Source organism: Festucalex cinctus, chromosome 1, assembly GCF_051991245.1.
Source record: "Festucalex cinctus isolate MCC-2025b chromosome 1, RoL_Fcin_1.0, whole genome shotgun sequence".
Taxonomy (NCBI): Eukaryota; Metazoa; Chordata; class Actinopteri; order Syngnathiformes; family Syngnathidae; genus Festucalex; species Festucalex cinctus.
Window position 1 is genome coordinate 6,049,619 of NC_135411.1, and position 20,625 is coordinate 6,070,243.

The following is a 20,625-nucleotide window of genomic DNA, read 5'->3' on the forward strand; positions in this document are numbered from 1 at the left end:
CTTTTGAACACAGACAACCAGACAATGACAAAAAAATATTTCTCATCTATACAAAAAAAATCAATAAAGGATGGTTTCTTATGTATAAATTTAGACTTATGAATGTAAAACTTCGCTAGAATAATAATAATATTTATCAAATAAAACTTGTGTGTAGACATTCTTATCAGATTCAAATATACCAAATAATACATGTTTCCAGTGTGTGTCACATGGGGACAGTCTAGGCAGGAAGGTGACGATGACGTCAGCGGAAGCAGGAAGCCAGAAGGAAAACGTCGAGTGGAAAAAGCGCGAACAATAAAGTAATATGTGACTGTTCAGAGCCTGTTTCATTATTGAAGCTTCACCTTTTACATAATGTACAATATTCAGGCGAAATAAGTAAATTGCATCCAAACCCGGTTTAGATTCTTTCATTTTTTTTTTCATGTAATAATGTACAAGTGCCTCTTGGCTGCTTGTAAGGGCATTCATCTAATGTTAGACCAAAATGGCCGCCATTTTGACTTATGTGAGCTTACAGTTGTCCATTGTATACTACCCTCCCCCCCAAAAAATAATTTTCCCTACGACATAATTATTAGGCTTATGTGATTTTAAAAACAAATATTTACTTGAAGGCTACAGTGACAAAACTGGCCAAAAAGTCATTTGTGTTACTTACAGTACAAATATTGCATATATCATATACTACACCAAACGTGTACGATTAGTGAATGGCAGCGCATTACATAAACCAATCAATTCTACTCATAACATTTGGTGGTTAAATGTCCCTGATAATAAATTTTGTTTACTTCAAAATGCTTGTTCAACTTTGACGGCGAATTTTTTAAACTGCACATTCACCACAATAAACAATAAATAAGTCCAATTGGAACAGACATTTAGATTTTACACATCAGGAACGAAACACTAAAAAAAAAAAAAAAAAAAAAAAAAAAAGATAGAATAGTGAGACCGCCCTCTCAGTTTTACTTTGGCGACATCTGTCGATGGCTTGACGACAGTGCTCGCTGTAAAGCCTCCGACTATCTCCAGCAGCCAATCATATCGCAGCGGGGGCGTGTCCTTCTACCTAACTTCCGCCGCACCGCGCACGTCTTCTTTCGTTTCTTCACATAACCCAGACGCTCTCCGCTAAATAATTCTTTCCGATTTGGTGCTGAACCGACTAAAACCTCCACACATGACGTCCCATCACTCATTTGAAGGACTGCAACATCATTTATTCAATCTCAGCATGTGGATAAACTCGTCTCGGTTGGCGTGGATGTTTCTTGGCTGAGTTAGCTTAGCTTAGCTTAGCTTAGTTTAGCTAGCTAGCCGCTACCAAAGAGAAACACATAACACGTCGTCAAGAAGTGTGACTTTGTTGGCATTACTGTCCCAAAATGGATGCGGGAACGACACCAACGTACGAGGAGGAACTATTTGGCATAAAAGAAGAGAACGAGCAACATCTTCAACTGCTGGACGATGTTTGCGAGCAGCGTCAAATTGTGCTACACACAGCAGGTTTGTACACTTCTTAACTATCTCTTGCCTGCCTTGCTGAGCACTATCGCGTTAAAACAATTCAGTGCAGTCCTCATTTACTCTACACGGTAAATTAATTTCATCCATTATGTCATTCTAATTTCAGTCCATAATACGTTTTCACACATCAATACGTTTTCAATTGTTAATGTATGTTCACGTGTTCAAAAGTGAATTAACTCTTTTGAGGTGAATGTTCCGAACAAAAAAAAAAAAAAAAAAAAAAATTTGAAAACGTGAACTTAGGGCTGCTCGATTATGGAAGGAATAATAATCACGATTATTGTGGTAATAATTGAAATCACGATTATTCAAAACGATTATTTATGTTTTTGTTCAAAGCAAAAAAATAAATAAAAAATGTTTCAACATTTGAAAATATTAAGACAAATTAAAAAAAATATATATATGTAAGCTAATTTTGGACCAAACAGACTTTATAATAATACATTATTATTTATGTTAGCAACAATTTGAAGTTGGGGTGAAGCGTGTGCAATATTGACTTGTGGGGTGTGAACAGCTTCACGAATTTCAGGTATTTTTTGGGACCTAAACTCAGCGGAAAACGAGGTAACACTGTACATCTGACTCGAGGTGTATTTTCATCAACAATAAAGTTTTGCATGGTTTATTGATCATTTTTGTGTAACTAATTGGTAAAAAAAATATCAATAAAAACTCAAACTTCTTTTTGACTATTTATTTAGTACCATGTTTTTTAAACCACAAAGCAGCAGATTATCTCTTTAGCTGTGGGTGAGTGACGTGAGTCAAGAAATTGTCCGCTGTCAATAAAGACTCGTTTCCCATCGTTCACATTCAAATGACTCGATTCGTTCATCATTAATAAACTCCAACGCGGCTGAAAAGGCGGACAAACCAGCGTCCGGTTTAGAGTTGCGCATGACGGCTAACACTGCTGTTAGTCGCTGTTAGCTAGCAGTCACGGCTAAACGCTGGAAAAGGGCGCCGAACAATACAACGTCGGCATAATTATGTCTTAGCCTCTTGAACGTAACTTCAGGACTAAGTTGTGTTACTGGCGTTTGGCCAAACAGTTTGGTGCATTTACATTAATTTGCCATTGTTCACAAACTCCAAAAAGAGGCGCACATCTTAAGCCCCGATGACACGCAACCGGTAACAACTTCAAAATAAAAGTAGGCGCGTTTCCATTACCCTCGGTTTTGCGCAAAAGGCACGTTTCGTAAAAGTAAGCTGGTGATGGAAACACCGGATTTGCGAAAAAAAAATCTCAAATATCGCAAAAAAGTTTTTGCTCTCTAATGAGGTGGTTTTTGAGAAGTATCGAAAAAGAAGTATTTCGCAAAAGTGTAATGGAAACACTTTTTGCGCATTAGTAGTCATGTGACACCCGCCCGGTTACGGAGGAAAGGAATGTAACACGTTGTTTATGTGTATTTTTTATTAAACTTGCAATTACTATGTGTTTTGAGAATGATTAATTTCGGTTTTCTATTTTAGTTTTACATGCTGAAGTGATCCTGTCCTGCCAGATGTGGTTAATTTAGCAGGGAGGATGCCGACAAACATCAGAAACTTTTAACAATTTGTAAACCGCCTTTTACCCCGCCTCTGCGTGGGAACAACGACATTTTAGGATTACAGGAAGTAGGAAGTACGGTGCCACTCGCTTTGTCGGAACTGCTTGCCGACTGCCGAGGGACATACACAACAACATCAACACAAAATGCCCGAAACCGCCCGTTGAGGGATGAGTGTTTTTCAAGTAATATAACTACACCGGTCATCCGTCTACCGTAAACATCATGAGCGTCTCCTCCAGAAACAGCGAGATCTCGCGAGACGGGACATTCCGAGAATTGCGCCTCAGAAGCGAAACTCTCTTCAATGGAAACACGACAATTCGAAATTGTACTTTATCGAACTAGTACAATATCGCTTTTATTTTTTGCAAAAAAGGGTAATGGAAATGAACCTAGTGATATAATGCATTGACCTACATATACTACTTGGGAAAGTAAGGTTTATTTTGAAATTTGGTTTCTCACAGCCCCGTGCATACTGCCGTTAGCTTGACTACGACTATCTCAGCGGCTAGCCGAGGCAGAAATGTCGTTTCAGCCCAAGTGTTAATAATCGTTTTTGTACCATTATGCCTATTTTGTAATCGTGGAGGGTAATAATCGAAATCGTAATTGAATTTCGATTAATTGCACAGCCCTACCGTATACTGTCATGCTTACTGCCGTTAGCTTGACTACGACTATCTCAGCGGCTAGCCGAGGCAGAAATGTCGTTTCAGCCCAAGTGTTAATAATCGTTTTTGTACCATTATGCCTATTTTGTAATCGTGGAGGGTAATAATCGAAATCGTAATTGAATTTCGATTAATTGCACAGCCCTACCGTATACTGTCATGCATACTGCCGTTAGCTTGACAACGACTATCTCAGCGGCTAGCCGAGGCAGAAATGTCTAGCCGAGGCAGAAATGTCGTTTCAGCCCTAGTATTAATAATCGTTTTTGTACGATTATGCCTATTTTGTAATCGTGGAGGGTAATAATCAAAATCGTAATTGAATTTCTATTAATTACACAGCCCTACCGTATACTGTCATGCTTACTGCCGTTAGCTTGACTACGACTATCTCAGCGGCTAGCCGAGGCAGAAATGTCGTTTCAGCCCTAGTGTTAATAATCGTTTTTGTACCATTATGCCTATTTTGTAATCGTGGAGGGTAATAATCGAAATCGTAATCGTAATCGTAATCGATTAATTGCACAGCCCTAGAAGCAGCCAACACGAACGTGATGTACCTCCTTACTACACCACGAGACCTGTGTTGCGTTTACTGACACTCGGACATAAGGGTGCTGCACAGAATGAATGGAGAAATATAATAATATAAAAAGGAGAACCATTTCAGAGAACCATGCCTCAAATGGGTGTGTTCTTATCAGGAACTATTTGTATGGAACCAAAATGGATTCCTGGTATTACCCAAGACTGTTTAGGACCACTTTCTTGCATTGTTAGTGTTGGTACTGGTTAGGTTGTGAAAAGGCATGTCGATCAGATCAGATCAGAGCGAGAGTACCCGATTCCAAGCTAAATATTGAGAAAGAGCAAAGCCGAGTGATTCCCAACAGCACATCAAATGTTGTTATATTACCAGAGTTGAACAAACTTCCAATGTTTGAACAGGGTTCTAGTGCTGAAAATAGGGGTGTGCTCAAAATATCGATACGGCAATATATCGTTGCGGGCCTCGTTACAATACACGTATCGATACGCAGGCATGAGAATCGATATTGCTCGTTAACTTTAAATAGGCTGTTAATGTTTGCCTTTGCAGCTTGCATTGTACGTAAAAAAATAAAAAACAACAGCGTCTTTGAAGTTAATTGAGTTCAATTAATGCAAAAATAGCTCACCAGTGATTGGACACTGTCTTGCTAAGAAAAATGAAAGCAGAGGAAGAATATCAACATTTATTTACTTATAAACTTAACATTGCACATGTCTTAATGTACCAGCTTTCCTATATTTTATTTAAAAATGAAATAGAATGTGTTACATGGAAAAAAATACTGTTTTTATTTCCCCAAATATTTCAAATAAGCACATTTTAGAGCTGTAATTTTAATACTTTGATATTTTTGCTCAGATCGGCTCATGCCTATTAATAAATTTTCCCGGTGTGTCTGTGAAAACTGCTCCTTGCTCTGAAGTTCGTACACATTTAGACCAGGCATGCTGCTTGGTGGAAAACCAGAAGCGCTAATAACAAAAACATTTTTGTCATCCAGCATAATAAACATATCCTTTAGGTATACACGACTGTTATTGTAAAATGCTAGTAAATTAATGTAAAATACGGGATGCATATCAGCTTCAAGATCATGTATTGGGATACATATGTATCGCGATACATATCGTATCGTGACCCCTGTATCGTGATACGTATCGTATCGTGACCCCTGTATCGTGATACGTATCGTATCGTGACCCTGTATCGTGATACGTATCGTATCGTGACCCCTGTATCGTGATACGTATCGTATCGTGAGGTTGGCGGCAATACCCAGCCCTCGCTGAAAATGTGTCAGAAATACCACCCGTTCCAGACACTCTGGTTGAGATCGCCTGTTCACTTGAAAGACTTTATTTGTTAAAGAGGATTTTCAGTTTGTTTTTTTTGCTAAGTCATTTTTCAGTTTACTGTTACAGTATAAGTTTAATTGAAGATGCTATTTGTCTTATTGTTTGAATTATTGCAGACGATGTTTTTGCTTAAAGGTGTCGTACACTGAGTGCTTCACACTTGTGAAGTGCTCTATCTCTTCACTCAATAATGCAAATTGTGGTTTAAAAAAAAAAAAAAAAAAAGAGGGAGGGGCGACACGTCGCACTCTGCAGCACAACACACCCACCCTCCAACTGCGGTGAAACTTACTCGTAGTCCGTTCTTGTCCGTCGACACTTGGGAGGATGCAACGTGGCTCCAAATGTGCTATTAACTTGCAAAAACGTGAGTCAGCTTACAGAAAACGGCTGCTTGTCTCGCGCAATAAATGACATCACTTTGGCGTTCGTGGCTTTAGCCTCGTTGCTGCTGCCTTGCCGGTTTGTTAGCTTAGCGCCGTTAGCTGCTGCTGCTGCAGCCGCTCCCTCATTCACGTTCGTTCAAAACGGCTCTGCCATGGTGACGGATTTTCAGGTGAGGAAAAGCCTTCTTTCCTCCTCTTAGAATCCTTGCTGAAAATGTTTTGATCTTCTGCCATGGAGAAGAAAAAACACCACATTGGTGAGGAGGACATGTTGATTGCTATGTGGTAGTCTACTACAGCACAGTTTTTTTTTTTTTTTTTTTTTAGATGGCCGGTCTACAAGAACGAGAGGCGAGATAGATGATGTAATCAGCGCGACGTGGTCTATACATGACGTATGTAGCGCGACTTGGTCTATTGTAGGCTGCTCGTGTTGCAAACAGTGTACAGACATTAATAAATATATTGGACCTTTTTATCGGCTAAAATATACATCCCTAAGTAAAACTATTCGTGACAATGTTATATTTAGCTTTGACTCACAGAATTTTCTTGCGGGGGAAAAAATATATATATTAGGGCTGCACAATATATCGAAGAAATATCGATATTGCGATATTGGCCCTTGCAATATGCATATCGCAAAGGCATGCAATGAGTTTTATATGGAATTTTATGCTTTTTATATGAATTTGACCAGTCAGATGCTAACTAAAATGTGCATCGCCATTCAATAGTTGAAAATTATCAAGACATAATTAGAATTAATTAACTAAGATTACATCAAGGTTGCTTATTTTGCCACATGAAAAATGTTTTTCTTTCATTAGGTAATAAAAATGTAATTTTTATAGGTACATGTTAAATATCGCAATAATATCGATATCGCTATGTTCAGCAAGTATATCGCATATCGCATGTTTTTCCAATACCGTGCAGCCCTAATATATATCGGGATATATATCGTATATCGATATTAAGCCAAAAATATATCGGGATATGAGTTTTGGTCCATATCGCCCAGCCCTAGCGTGCAGTAGTAAAAAGCTTTTGGAACTACAACTTGAGATGTTGCCTTCAGTTATTCGGCCACTACGCAACAGTGCCACTGTAGAAACAATAATACACAACATCAAAGTCACGCTTGAGATTTTACTTAACCGTATGTGTATTCATCTTCTTGTGCCCTGCAGACGTTGGTGAAACATATCTTCGTCTTGAGCTGCAGAAACTGAAGTCTCCTCATGTGAAAAAGGAAGAGGAGGAAGAGCATCCATACGTTAAAGAGGAGGAAAAACCCCTTTGTGTCAAAACGGAGGAGGTTGAGGATGATGTCACTAAGTCGGCACTCCCCTTCGCCCCTTTAAAGAGTGAAGATGACGTTAAGGGTGAGCATGGGGAGGACAGAGGGGCGGAGCCTCCAAGCAGCAGCTCACCTCCTAAACACATGAAGACAGAAGATGATGCAGACCAATGGGGACCACCACAAGGGCAAAGTGATGACAGAAGGTCACAGTCCTCTGACACTGACGATGATGATGAATACACGAAAGGTGATCATACTGACAACAACCGCTGCAAATGTTCTCAGTGTGGGAAAACATTTAATTCAAAAGGGTATTTGAAAGTTCACTTGAGAAAACACACTGGAGAAAAACCTTTTGCCTGCCCAGACTGTGGCAAAAGTTTCTCTTGGCAGTCACATTTAACAAGCCACACAAGAACACACAGTGGAGAAAAAACTTTTTCCTGTTTAGACTGTGGCAAAAGTTTCTCCAACAAGGGAAATTTAAAAAAACACACAAGAACACACAGTGGAGAAAAACCTTTTTCCTGCTCAGACTGTGGCAAACACTTCTCTTATACGTCACATTTAAAAGTACACAAAAGAACACACACTGGAGAAAAACCCTTTTCCTGCTCACACTGTGGCAAAAGCTTCTTCCAGAGTGCACATTTAACAATCCACTTGAGAAAACACACTAGAGAAAAACCTTTTTCCTGCTCACAATGTGGCAAACACTTCTCTTATACGTCACATTTAAAAGTACACGCGAGAACACACACTGGAGAAAAACCTTTTTCCTGCTCACAATGTGGCAAAAGCTTCTCCCAGAAGGCACATTTAACAACCCACACAAGAACACACACTGGAGAAAAACCTTTTGCCTGCTCAGACTGTGTCAAAAGGTTCTCTCAGAAGTCAAATTTAACAAGACACGCAAGAACACACATTGGATAAAAAAACTTTTGCCTGCTCAGGCTGTGGCAAAAGCTTCTCTGACAAGGGAAATTAAAAAGAAAGAAAAAAACACAAGAACACACGCTGGGAAGAAATCATTTAGTTTCAGTTTTTGTGCTAAAAGTTTCTCTTGTAAAAAGCTTGCTGAGAGACACGAGTGTGCTAGTGAAAATAGCAATTTTTGAAGCTTTAAAAAAAAAAAATGAAGGAAGTGAGTCTGCTATTCTGTACAAGTGAATAAAATTCAGAGCGGGGGTAAAAGTGATCCCCGTTGATTTTGAAAATGTTCATACTTAGAAATGAATGAACTTTCTTATTATTATCGCAACTTTATTTTAACAGTGATAGATAGGAATATCAGAAAAAAAAAATTGAAAGCATGACATAAAACATCGGCCAAAACAATCGGCCAATTGAGCTAAATGGACGATTATTTACCCCTTAAAACGTTTTAGAAGAAAGCCGAAGTGTCTGACGCTGTGAAAAGTACCCCAAATGCACCATTTTGCTTGTGTAGCATTAGCAACGAGCAAGTGTGTCGCGTATGTTCTGGTTATTCTGTCCCGAACCGTCCCTGACGCTATTTAACTCATTTGCTCCCAATAATGTGCAAATACGTTTTTTTTTTTAAATCTTAAATCTAAGTGTCCCAAAGACTTATTTATGTTTTGTTGTTGTTGTTTTTTTATGCTAGAGCATACAGAAGGCTTTGATGCAGCCCCTCAACTGCAAAGAACGGTTGCAGAAATGGTAGTTATTACACAAACGGCCAGCAGGTGGCAGCAGAGCAAAGGAGATCAACCAGGGCCATGTAGAAAAAAAGCTCAATTACTTCCAATTTTAAATAGATTTGTGAAAACTGATGAAACTTAGCTCTCTTCTAATGCTAATTGCTGCAAAATGGAAACAGATAGAAACATACTTTTTTTTTCCCCTGATGAAAGAAGAGACTTTAATCTTTCTTTTGATAGGTTCCATGCTTATATAGCAACAAAACACAATATTCTGTGGGCCTTGCAAAATCAGTCAAAATCCAGTAAAACAGCGAACGGGACTGCGAAATGTGAAAATGGCGGCGAGTGAATGAGTTAATGACACAGAAGTTGGAGTTAACTGTAAAACTAAATACACAACCATAAGAATTTACGTCCACTGTATATGTAAATACAAAACACACTTCGTTTTTTTAAAACATCGCTAGCCTAGCGCTAACAGGAAATTAGCAAATGCTAATGGGAAGTTAGCATCGACTTCGGGAGTGTTTTGCCTTCAAATAATGAATCGAATCGGGCCCTTCTGAAAGGAATCGAATCTATTTTGGAAATCTGAATCGATATCCAGCCCTAAATTCCTCCCGTTGTTGTCCTTCGCTGATCTCGAACCTTTCTCATGCACATTGAGACCCAACGAGGTGATAACTTGCATGGAGTCGCCCAGAACCCAAAATTGAACAGCAACAAAAATATGTTGAATGTGCCTCCACTAGTCAAAACACAGCATTCAGATTTAATATTTGTGTTTGCCCTGTGCTCCAGTTCCAAGTGTCAGCGGCTGCGACAATAACCTCAAATCATGTCGGATATCTCTTGCAGTGTACAGTGTTATGAAAAACAATTTGCCCTCCTTTCAATATTCTCACTTTTATTCCACAGTTTACCCAATTGATACATCATCATACAAATGTCAATATCAAAGATAACCCAAATAAACAGACAACGCAGTTTTTTTTTGTTTTTTTTAAGATTTGATTTTGTAATTACAAAACACTATTCCCTGTTAATGTGTTTAAACGTTGTCAATGTCTGTTCTTTTAGTAATTTTAGAAGCGATTTTTGTTTGCTTTGCTTCTGAATGTTGTTTATGGTTGTTTGTGGATATTTGTAGAAGCACATTGAGCTGCCTTGTATATGAAATAGAAATAAAGCAACCTTGCTTTGCCTTGCCATTATTCTAAATCGGCGTCGAGAATACCTTTTAAGGGACACACAAAGCCATCTGGGATTCAAATTTTCTGTTGAACAGTGTCATCACTGAAATGATTGACGCAAATGTCCTACTCTTGTATATGTAACCAGTGTAGTTGAAACCCTGATGCTGCCTGAGCTCGTATGTGGGGCTGTCCCTTTATAAGAGCTGCTGGCTCTTGCCGGCTCTTGTCGTCAGTGTCAATTAGACCCATCTGTGGTGCCCTTGATTGAGTGAGCATATCCCTCTTAACGCATTAATTGCCAGACCAGCAAAAAAAAAAAAAAATGCATCATTTGACGTCTTTTTCCGTCCATGGTAGTGAATGAGTTAAGGGCCCACTGCCCCCTTGTTGTTCTCTCCTGCTCCACTGTTGTTGTTGCACGCTGTCCTTGCTGTGGCTCAGCTTACTCTGCGGTCGTTTCAAACATTTGAACCGCACAGCAAGAGGAAACTGATAAGACAAAAACTGTCAAGACAGCTAAGTATTGATTCTGCTTCCGGGTGAGTTGTTCGACCCTCTTTGGGTTACTGATTAGTAAGGGTGTGCTCAAAAAATCGATACGGCAATATATCGTTGCGGGCCTCATTACAATACACGTATCGATACGCAGGCATCAGAATCGATATTGCTCGTTAAATAAATAGGCAGTTAACGTTTGCCTTTGCAGCTTACATTGTACCTAAAAACTAAAAACCAGCAGCGTCTTTGAAGTTAATTGCGTTCAATTAATGCAAAAAAAGCTCACCAGTGATTGGACACTGTGTTGCTAAGAAAAAATGAAAGCAGAGGAAGAATATCAACATTTATTTACTTACAAACTTAACATTGCACGTGTCTTAATGTACCAATTTTCGTATATTTTGTTTAAAAACGAAATAGATGTGTTACGTGAAAAAAATTGCCGTTTTTATTTCCCCAAATATTTCAAATAAGCAAATTTTAGAGCTGTAATTTTAATACTTTTGATATTTTTGCGCAATCGGCTCATGCCTATTAATAAATGTTCCCGGTGTGTCTGTGAAAGCTGCTCCTTGCTCTGCACATATTTTAGACCAGGCATGCCGCTAGGTGGTAAACCAGAAGAGCCGCTAACAAAAATATTTTTGTCAGTCAGCATAACAAACATATCCTTTAGGTATACATATGAGTGTTATTATAAAATGCAAGTAAATGAATGTGAAATATCGGGATAGGTATTGCCTTGAAGATCAAGTATTGGGATACATATGTATCGTGATACGTATCGTATCGTGAGGTTGGCGGCAATACCCAGCCCTACTGATTAGTGTTTTGTGTCGCTTATTCATACTTGTGAAGTCAGTTTTTTTTTTTTTTATGGCACTGTGAGTACGGTTGCACGCTAACGCTATTTTCAACCGATACCGATAAAGTCATCGTTTAGAAAATGCCGATGTTGATAACCGATAAGTTAGCCGATAATTGTTTGCAAAATTAACTTGAACACAATTGAAATCAAACTGGTCGATAATTGCCGATAATTATCGGCAAATTTCTTTATCTGGTTTCTCTGTATGCTGTCAAATTGGTCGATAATTGCCGATAATTTTCGGCAAGTTTCTTTATCTGGTTTCTCTGTATGCTGTCAAAGTGGTCGATAATTGACGATAATTATCGGCAGATTTCTCTATTATCTGGTTTATCTGCTTGACGTCAAATAGGTCGATAATTGCCGATAATTATCGGCAAATTTCTTTATTTGGTTTATCTGTATGATAGATTAATCGATTCTAAAAAATATTCGATAGTAACAGCACTATCAACTTGCACTTGAAATTTGAGTTGACCGAACCAAATGTGTGTTTTGTCTTCTTGTGTCCTGCAGACGTCGGTGACAAATATCTTTGTCCTGACGAACGGGAGGTGGAGTCTCCTCATGTTAAAAAGGAGGAGGAAGAACATCCTTACATCAAAGAGGAGGAAAAGCCCGTTCGTGTCAAGAAGGAGGAGGTGGAGGATGATGTCACCAAGTCGCTACTGACCTTCGTCCCTTTAAAGAGTGAAGATGAAGTCAAGTGTGAACGTGAGGAGGAGAGAGGGGCGGAGCTTCCAAGCAGCAGCTCAACTTCTCAGCACATGACGACAGAAGGTGATGGAGGCCATTGCCGACCACCACAAGCACAAAGTAATGACATAAGAGCTAGAGATAGACCGATGTTTTTTTGTTTTGTTTGTTTTTTCCAGGGCTGATACCGATGGCGATTATTTGTAGTCAAGGAAGCCGATAACCGATATTTGAAGCCGATATTAATTTTCAGTAAAAAGGGGGGAAAAAATATTTGCATCAAAACTTTCTAAAATACAAAAGCCAATCTTGACTCTGTTGTATCGTCTAAAAAAAAAAATGAAATAGAAACGTAAGCAAGTAAATACCATATCTCTCTAGTTTTCTGCTGTAAATATTTTTCCCCCAAAATTTAAAAATAGCTGAAATGTTAAACTTTCACATTTCTTTGTCATAATTTCAAACAAAAACAAATGGTTCAGAAGTCTCCCAGGGTCAGTAGCATCTCTTATATACCGATATTCATCAAAATGGCCAATATCAGCGCCAATAATTAGCCTGTATTGGTCTAATCGATCTCTTAATAAATCCATCCATTTTCTTGACCGCTTCTTCCTCACAAGGGTTCGGGGGTTGCTGGAGCCTATCTCAGCAGGCTTTGGGCAGTAGGTGGGGTACACCCTGGACTGGTTGCCAGCCAATCGCAGGGTCTCTAATGTAAAGTTTTAATTTTGCTGCTTTTGCTGATGTTTTAGATTTTTGTCGAGGTACCGTTTCAGTACCGGTATCAAGGTATTTTATGCATGTATAGTATCAAAGTCAAAATTTTGGTATGGTGACAACACTAATCTCTAATAATGTCCCACTCTCCTCATAGTAATAATGATGATGATGATGATTAATATGCTAACGGCATGTCACTCAATAACTGATTGGAATGTTCTCAGTGTGGGTAAACATTGAGCTCAAAATGGAGTTTGATAGCGCACACAACAACACACACTGCTCAGATTGGTGCAAATGATTCTCTCAAAAGTCTCAACTTTTGCAATAAACAAAAGAACATACTCGTGAAAAACCTTTTAGTTGATAGATCAAAGTGCTCAATGTGCAGTGTTGAGTCGCCAAACTTTTTTTTTTTTTGATGGGCCAGTCGAAGTGTGCAGTGGGCCCGAGTCAAGCTGCCACTGAAGAAACAAAAATGCACATCAACTCACGCTTGAAATTTGACTTGACCAAACCAAATGTGAATTTGTCTTCTTGTGTCCTTGCAGACGTCGGTGAAAAATATCTTCGTCCTGAGCAGCAGGAGCTGAAGTCTCCTCATGTGAAGGAGGAGGAGGAGGAGGAGGAGGAGGAGGAAGAGCATGCTTACATTAAAGAGGAGGAAAAGCCCCTTCGTGTCAAAGAAGAGGAGGTTGAGGACGATATCACCAAGTCACCAGACTCGCCAATGACCTTCGCCCCTTTAAAGGGTGAAGATGAAGTCAAGGGTGAGAGTGAGGAGGACAGAGGGGGGGAGCCTCTAAACAGCATCGCAACTCCTCAAACCACGATTACAGAAAGTGATGCAGACGTTTGGGGATCATCACTAGCAAAAACTGATGACATAAGGTCCCCGTCTTCTCATGATGATAATTTTGATGATGATGATGATGATGATAATAATCTGGATGTTAATGATGAACACGCCGACGGTGATAGGTCGTGTCACACTGACAAATCCTGGGAATGTTCTCACTGTGGGAAAACATTGAGTGCAAAAGCACATTTGAAAGTTCACTTGAGAAAACACACTGGAGAAAAACCTTTTGCTTGTGCACACTGTGGCAAAAGCTTCCTTCAGATGTCAGATTTAAAAAAACACGCACGAAGAATGCACACAGAGGAAAAACCTTTTGCTTGTACAGATTGTGGCAAAAGCTTCTCTCACAAGGCAGATTTAGCAATACATACGAGAGGACACACTGCCGAGAAACCTTTTTCTTGCTCATACTGTGCAAGACGGTACGCTTACAAATCACATTTAGCAACTCACACAAGAACACACACGGGAGAGAAACCATATTCCTGCCCAGAGTGCGGGAAAAGCTTCGCTCAAAAGTTTTCTTTAACAGCACACGCAAAAACACACGCTCAAGAGAAACCGTATTCCTGCTCAGATTGTGGAAAAAGCTTCGCGTGGAGTTCAGCTTTAGCAGTGCACAAAGTAATACATACTGGAGAGAAACCTTTTTCCTGCTTAGATTGTGGAAAAAGTTACTCTCGCAATTCACATTTAATAGAACATACAAGAACACACACTGGAGAAAAACCTTTTGCCTGTACAGACTGTGGCAAAAGCTTCTACCAGAAGTCGCATTTGACGAAACATACAAAAAGTCACACGGGTGAGAAACCTTTTTCCTGCTCAGATTGTGGAAAAGGCTTCTCGTGGAATTCAGATTTAGCACTACACAAAAGAACACACACTGGAGATAAACCTTTTTCTTGCTCAGATTGTGGAAAAAGTTACTCTCGCAAATCATATTTAACAGTGCATACAAGAAGAACGCACGCTGGAGAAAAACCTTTTTCCTGCCCAGATCTGCCCTCCTCTCACAAGTTAAGTTAAACAAAACAGACAAGGACACACACTGGGGAGAAACCATTGAGTTGCAGTGTTTGTGCTAACGATTCTCTTGTGAAAAACACGTTGAAAGACATAAGTGTGCTGGGGTGTATTTCACAAAGCAGGTGTCGTGACAACACTGAGTCAAGAAACTCTGAAATGTGGGAAACTGCGTCTTCCGTTTCAGAAAGCGAGGTTACTGAAACCAGAGGATAAGCTGTAACTCCAGCCTGCGTCACAAAAGAGGTCGTTTAAGATATCGGTCAGTCACCAGAGTAATTGCTACGTTCTCACCAAATCCGAAAAGGCGAACTGCAACGCTTCATTCGCGCTTTCGTGCTCACCGGAGAGGAGGAGGCGTGTCCCTTGGTGAACAAGGAAGTGGAGCACTTTTAGCGAGTCAACAAAAAAGTGAGCACCGCCAACTACTTTCGCTTCTTTCCTGGGACTAAACAGCCGTGGCACTATTTTCTCCTTTTTTTGAGGTACGTGATAGCACTTTCTGCAGTGATGCGGACTCTGTATCGGTCCGTCGTGTTGAAGAAAGAGCCGAGCCAAAAGGCGAAGCTCTCGATTTACCGGTCGGTCTACGTTCCGACCCTCACCTATGGTCACGAGCTGTGGGTCGTGCCCGAAAGAACGAGATCCCGGATACAAGCGGTCCAAATGAGTTTCCTCCGCAGGGTGCCCGGGCTCTCCCTTAGAGATAGGGTGAGAAGCTCGGTCATCCGGGAGGGACTCGGAGTCGAGCCGCTGCTCCTCCGCGTTGAGAGGAGCCAGCGGAGGTGGCTCGGGCATCTGGTTCGGATGCCTCCTGGACGCCTCCCTGGGGAGGTGTTCCGGGCATGTCCCACTGGTGGGAGGCCCCGGGGATGACCCAGGACACGCTGGAGGGACTATGTCTCTCGGCTGGCTTGGGAACGCCTTGGGATCCTGCCGGCGGAGCTGGTTGAAGTGGCTGGGGAGAGGGAAGTCTCTGTTTCCCTCCTAAAGCTGCTGCCCCCACGACCCGACCTCGGATAAGCGCTTTTTTAGTGGCAATCGGGCGGCCGGCATTTGAGCTAAAAATAGCTTTGGCGTTAATAAGCACTGCCGCTAACTCGGTACAGTTCAAAAGCAAGTAAACAGACTTACCAGCACTTTCTTTATCGGCTGGCCGTGATGTTGCGCTCGGGGTGACAACAGCGAGGACGCTGCGTGTGACGTGGCCCGTACTCGAAGCCGATTGGCTACCGCGAGGCGAAACGTGAAAAAAGTTCAATTTTTTGAACTTCGACGAGTATGCGAATGTGCGGATTCTCGCTGCCGCGCATCGCGTCCCATAGCGTGAAACGCGTCCTCCGTGCCGCCCCACTCACTTTCGTTCCGTTGCGCGCGAACTCCATTGACTACAATGCAAACGCGCCGCCGAATCGCCGTCCCTCGCTTTTGGTGAGAACGCAGCATAAACTTCGCTGCGGCGACTTTTTGCGTAAATACGCCTGTAATCTAAAACGTAAAGCCCACTTTTGTCACAAACATGCATGTCCTTTTGACAATGAGCATATTGATAAAGGTCCCGCTTTATTGAGCTGGGAATTAAATATTCGTCGTGAAACGGTACAGTTTCACATAACAGTCCATCATCTACAGGGTGACCCAAAAAGATGCGTACCCATATTTTATTGGCTAAAAAATCCATTTTTTAACGAATGTCTTTTCTGTTGCAGGACGTGAAAGGTGAACCTATGGATGATCATTTGCAGCTATAGTTGCCCTGAAAATACCAGAGTGTACAGATTCAGTTTGGAAAGCGTTTCCATTGTCGCAACTTTCCATCAAAATCAACGATTGTTAGTTGGATGAAGAAGTTCAGAGTTCAGTTCTGAGAACCAAACGTTCTCAAGAAAGTTTTCATCATTTTCAAGCACATTACAGAAGCATTCACACATTGTTACTCGCTTTTCCTTGTCAGCATCAGTTAATTTTTGCTTGACGCCGCAGTGACTCCCTTGTCATTCCGAGTTCTTGGCTGCGTCTACGCACTGATTTCCGAGGGCTGCGTCCTACTGAGTCCCTCACTGCAGCAATGTTTTCTCCTGTCCTTGCACTCTTCTTCCTGCCTGAATAAGTTCCCCCTGTGGCTTTATAACATAGGCCCACTACAGTCCCATGCTCTCTGAACTTCTTCATCCAACTAACAATCGTTGATTTTGATGGAAAGTTGCGACAATGGAAACGCTTTCCAAACTGAATCTGTACACTCTGGTATGATTTTGTCGCAAAATAGGTCTCCAGGGAGAATATCTTCTTGCTGATTTGTCCAAGACATTTTCAGGGCAACTATAGCTGCAAATGATCATCCATAGGTTCACCTTTCACGTCCTGCAACAGAAAAGACATTCGTTAAAAAATGGATTTTTTATCCAATAAAATATGGGTACGCATCTATACACACAATCTAATATGTGTTAAATTCCGCTTACCTCGCAGGACATAAATCGTGAAATTTGTCCTGCCCGACTCTCCTTTAAAGGGTCAAAGATCTCCGTTGTCTCTTAATACAGCAGTAACGCTTCTTTATAAGAGGACGAAAGCTTGTTCTAAGTCTGTGTCGGATCACGCTCGTCTAGGTTACTAACGACCTTCACTTTTTTGAAGTCAGTCCGGTCTACAATCACTTATCAGTCCTTCAAGAGTCGCCTTACGAAGCCAAAGACCAATAATGTGATCACTCCATTTTCACAGCCGCTGTGATCCAGGAATTATTGTAATAATTGTTCAGACCTGGTAATTTTAACAGTCCTTGGTAGGACCGTACGGACTTGTTTTGTCTATTGCCGGAGTAAACTGTATATTAAATACCACAGATTTATCACGACTGGTTATTGACCCAGATTGTTGCCATACATTCAGTATAGAGGTTAGGTGGAGTGCTCTTAACTCATTTGCTCCCAATAACGTGTAAATATGTTTTTTTTTTTTTATGTTTTAAGTGTCCCAAAGATGTATTTATACATTTTTTTTGTTTTTTTATGCTAAATCATACAGAAGGCTTTGATGCAGCCTCTCAACTGCAAAGAACGGTTGCAGAAATGGTAGTTATGACACAAACGGCCAGCAGGTGGCAGCAGAGCAAAGGAGATCAACCAGGGCCATGTAGAAAAAAAAGCTCAATTACTTACAATTTGAAATAGATTTGTGAAAACTGATGAAACTTAGCTCTCTTCTAATGCTAATTGCTGCAAAACGGAAACAGATAGAAACCTACTTTTTTTTTCCTGATGAAAGAAGAGACTTTAATCTTTCTTTGATAGGTTCCATGCTTTTATAGCAATAGAACACAATATTCTGTGGGCCTTGCAAAATCAGTCAAAATCCAGTAAAACAGCCGGGAGCGAACGGGATTGCGAAATGTGAAAATGGCGGCGAATGAATGAGTTAAGAGCTTAAGACTGACCAGAGATAGAAGAAAAATGTAATAAAGAATAATAATTCAGACCATTTCCATCAATTAACAACTGCATCAGCCAGGTGCGGAATACAATAGATAATCAAGAAAATCACAGAATCATGAAATCAAAGATGTAAAATAAACGTAAAAAAAAATAAAGAATAATAATTCAGATAATCTCCATCAATTAACTGTATCAGCCAGCCGCGAAATACAATAGATAATCAAGAAGATCGCAGAATCATTAAATCAAAAATAGAATAAAAAGAAATGTAAAAAAAAATAAAAGGAAAGGTAAAAATATAATCAGATAACAGAAAATAAATACAAATAAAATCAAGCGATAGAAGGAAAAAGGAAAGGATAGCATGGATTATAAGAAAAATCAGAATTTATTTTTTATTTTTTTGGTACAATTAACTTTTTTTTTTTTTTTAATTCATCCTCCACCCCCCCAAAAAAAAATTTTTAGCTATTTTTTTCTCCCCATTATTAGTGTATGCATTTATTTATTTATTGGGCCGACTAGAGGGTGGTAAATATTCATTTTTAACATCCTTGCTGAATGCCTTTTTTTTTTTTTTTTTTTTTTTTTTTGTGTATGTATGTGTGCGTGCGTTTGCATGCGTTTGCGTGTTTGCGTGCGTGCGTGCGCGTGCGTGTGCGTGCAAATACGTATAAATTTATACTCATTAATTCACCTAAAACCTTATAAATATCCCATTACCCTTCGCCTTAACCAGGTACTTCAGAATCTTACCAGAGTCGTGAGGTTCAAATGGTCAGGAGACCAGAGAAAAGGTCAGAAAAAATAAAGAGAAAAGAAAGATAAATCAAAGTGAAATCCAGCACCGACCAAACACTTCCTGCCTTCCCCATGGTTACAAAATCAAAGTCTTACGCCAACCCCGGAAGCCTCTAAATTCCAGCAAATTTAGCGAGATCTCAAGAGACCAGAGGAAAAACTAAAGAGAGGAAGGAGGGAAGGATCGATGAGGCAGAGTGAGATCCATAGAAGCCAGTACATCCAATTCATCAAAGTGAAATCCAGCACCAACCAAACCCCTCCTGCGTGGTTACAAAACCCGAGTCTTATGCCAACCCCAGAAACCTCAAACTTCCATAATAATAATAAAAATAGGGGGGAAAAAATCCCATCATTATTTTTTTTTTTTTTGAAAAACATAAAAACATTGCTATCATAATCAGTGTACATGAATGTTTAGTAAGAATCGAAGCCATTGCTTTTCCCCGTCAGCGCTTCCAGGGCTCTACACTAACTTTTCCACTATTTGAAATAGAAATAAAGCCACCTTGCTTTGCTTGCCATTTTCCCAAATCAGCGTCGAAAATAACGTCAGGGACACACAAAGCCACCTCGGATCAAAATTTGCTGCCGAACGGTGTCATCACTGAAATGATTGACGCAAATGTCCTACTCTTTGTTTTGTATACAATATTAAAAGAGTGTAGACTGGCTGGCCAGGCTAACTCAACCTGACCTCAAACCACCACAGCTCCGAGCTAGCTAACGTGCCATATGCTAGTCTTTGGACATGTGTATTTCGTATCATTTTAATTTTCCATTATTAGCATCATGTACAATGTTCAAATGACATAAGAACTAAATTGTATCCATACCTGGTTTTGATTCTTTCACTTTTCGTGTAATAATGTACAAGTGCCTCTTGGCTGCTTGTAAGGACATTCACATCTGATGTTAGACCCTATTAAATAAAGAGTTGAATTTGAATGGAGGCATCTGAGTTTGAATTAGATGTGACTTGACGAAATTATTATTAAATGGTTCCGAAACGCTGCATTTTTTATTTATATATTTTTTTTAATCCTTTATTTACTTACTCAATCAACATGCAAATTATGGGGGAAAGTTGAATACAATCATTGTATACAGTATAAACAATTAGAATTGTTATTTGTGTTTCGAAATCGCATGCTTTGAAGCCCTCGACGATTTCCGGTTTTTACAAAACTTTATTTAGTTTCACATCATTTACAAAACAGTTTCAAAGCACCAAGTACAAAACAAGAAAACATTATTTACACACAAAGTACACAATCAATTAAACACACACAAAATTCAAATCGTCCAAACATTTTACAATTGTAAAAAGGTTCTTTTTGTCCTTATTTCTTTCTTTCCTCGACGATTTCCAACAACCAATCATATACGCAGCGTTTTTTGTTTTTTTTTTGGTCCAGCCTGACTTCCGCTGCACGACACGTTTCCTTCCGTTTAAGGTTT

The 20,625-nt window shown here is 39.9% G+C and overlaps 2 protein-coding genes across 3 annotated transcripts; both read left to right on the forward strand.

Moving 5' to 3' along the window:
• The first annotated feature begins 1,103 nt into the window (after positions 1–1,103).
• LOC144013600 (uncharacterized) lies at positions 1,104–16,606 on the forward strand. 2 transcript variants are annotated; one of them, XM_077512674.1, is made up of 4 exons: positions 1,104–1,521; positions 7,275–7,634; positions 12,136–12,435; positions 13,590–16,606. In XM_077512674.1, exons 1-4 carry the CDS (start codon positions 1,398–1,400, stop codon positions 14,927–14,929), a joined length of 2,124 nt encoding a protein of 707 aa, XP_077368800.1. In that variant the 5' UTR covers positions 1,104–1,397; the 3' UTR covers positions 14,930–16,606. The 2 variants fall into 2 exon arrangements, with proteins under 2 accessions (XP_077368800.1, XP_077368810.1); XM_077512684.1 differs by having other exon boundaries at positions 12,136–12,399.
• Positions 7,643–8,388, forward strand: LOC144006014 (uncharacterized; the record flags this gene model as incomplete). Its single annotated transcript, XM_077504621.1, has 2 exons — positions 7,643–7,779; positions 7,852–8,388. Coding segments are annotated over 2 exons (609 nt in total), but the record flags the coding sequence as incomplete, so codon positions are not given.
• Positions 16,607–20,625: the final 4,019 nt, after the last annotated feature.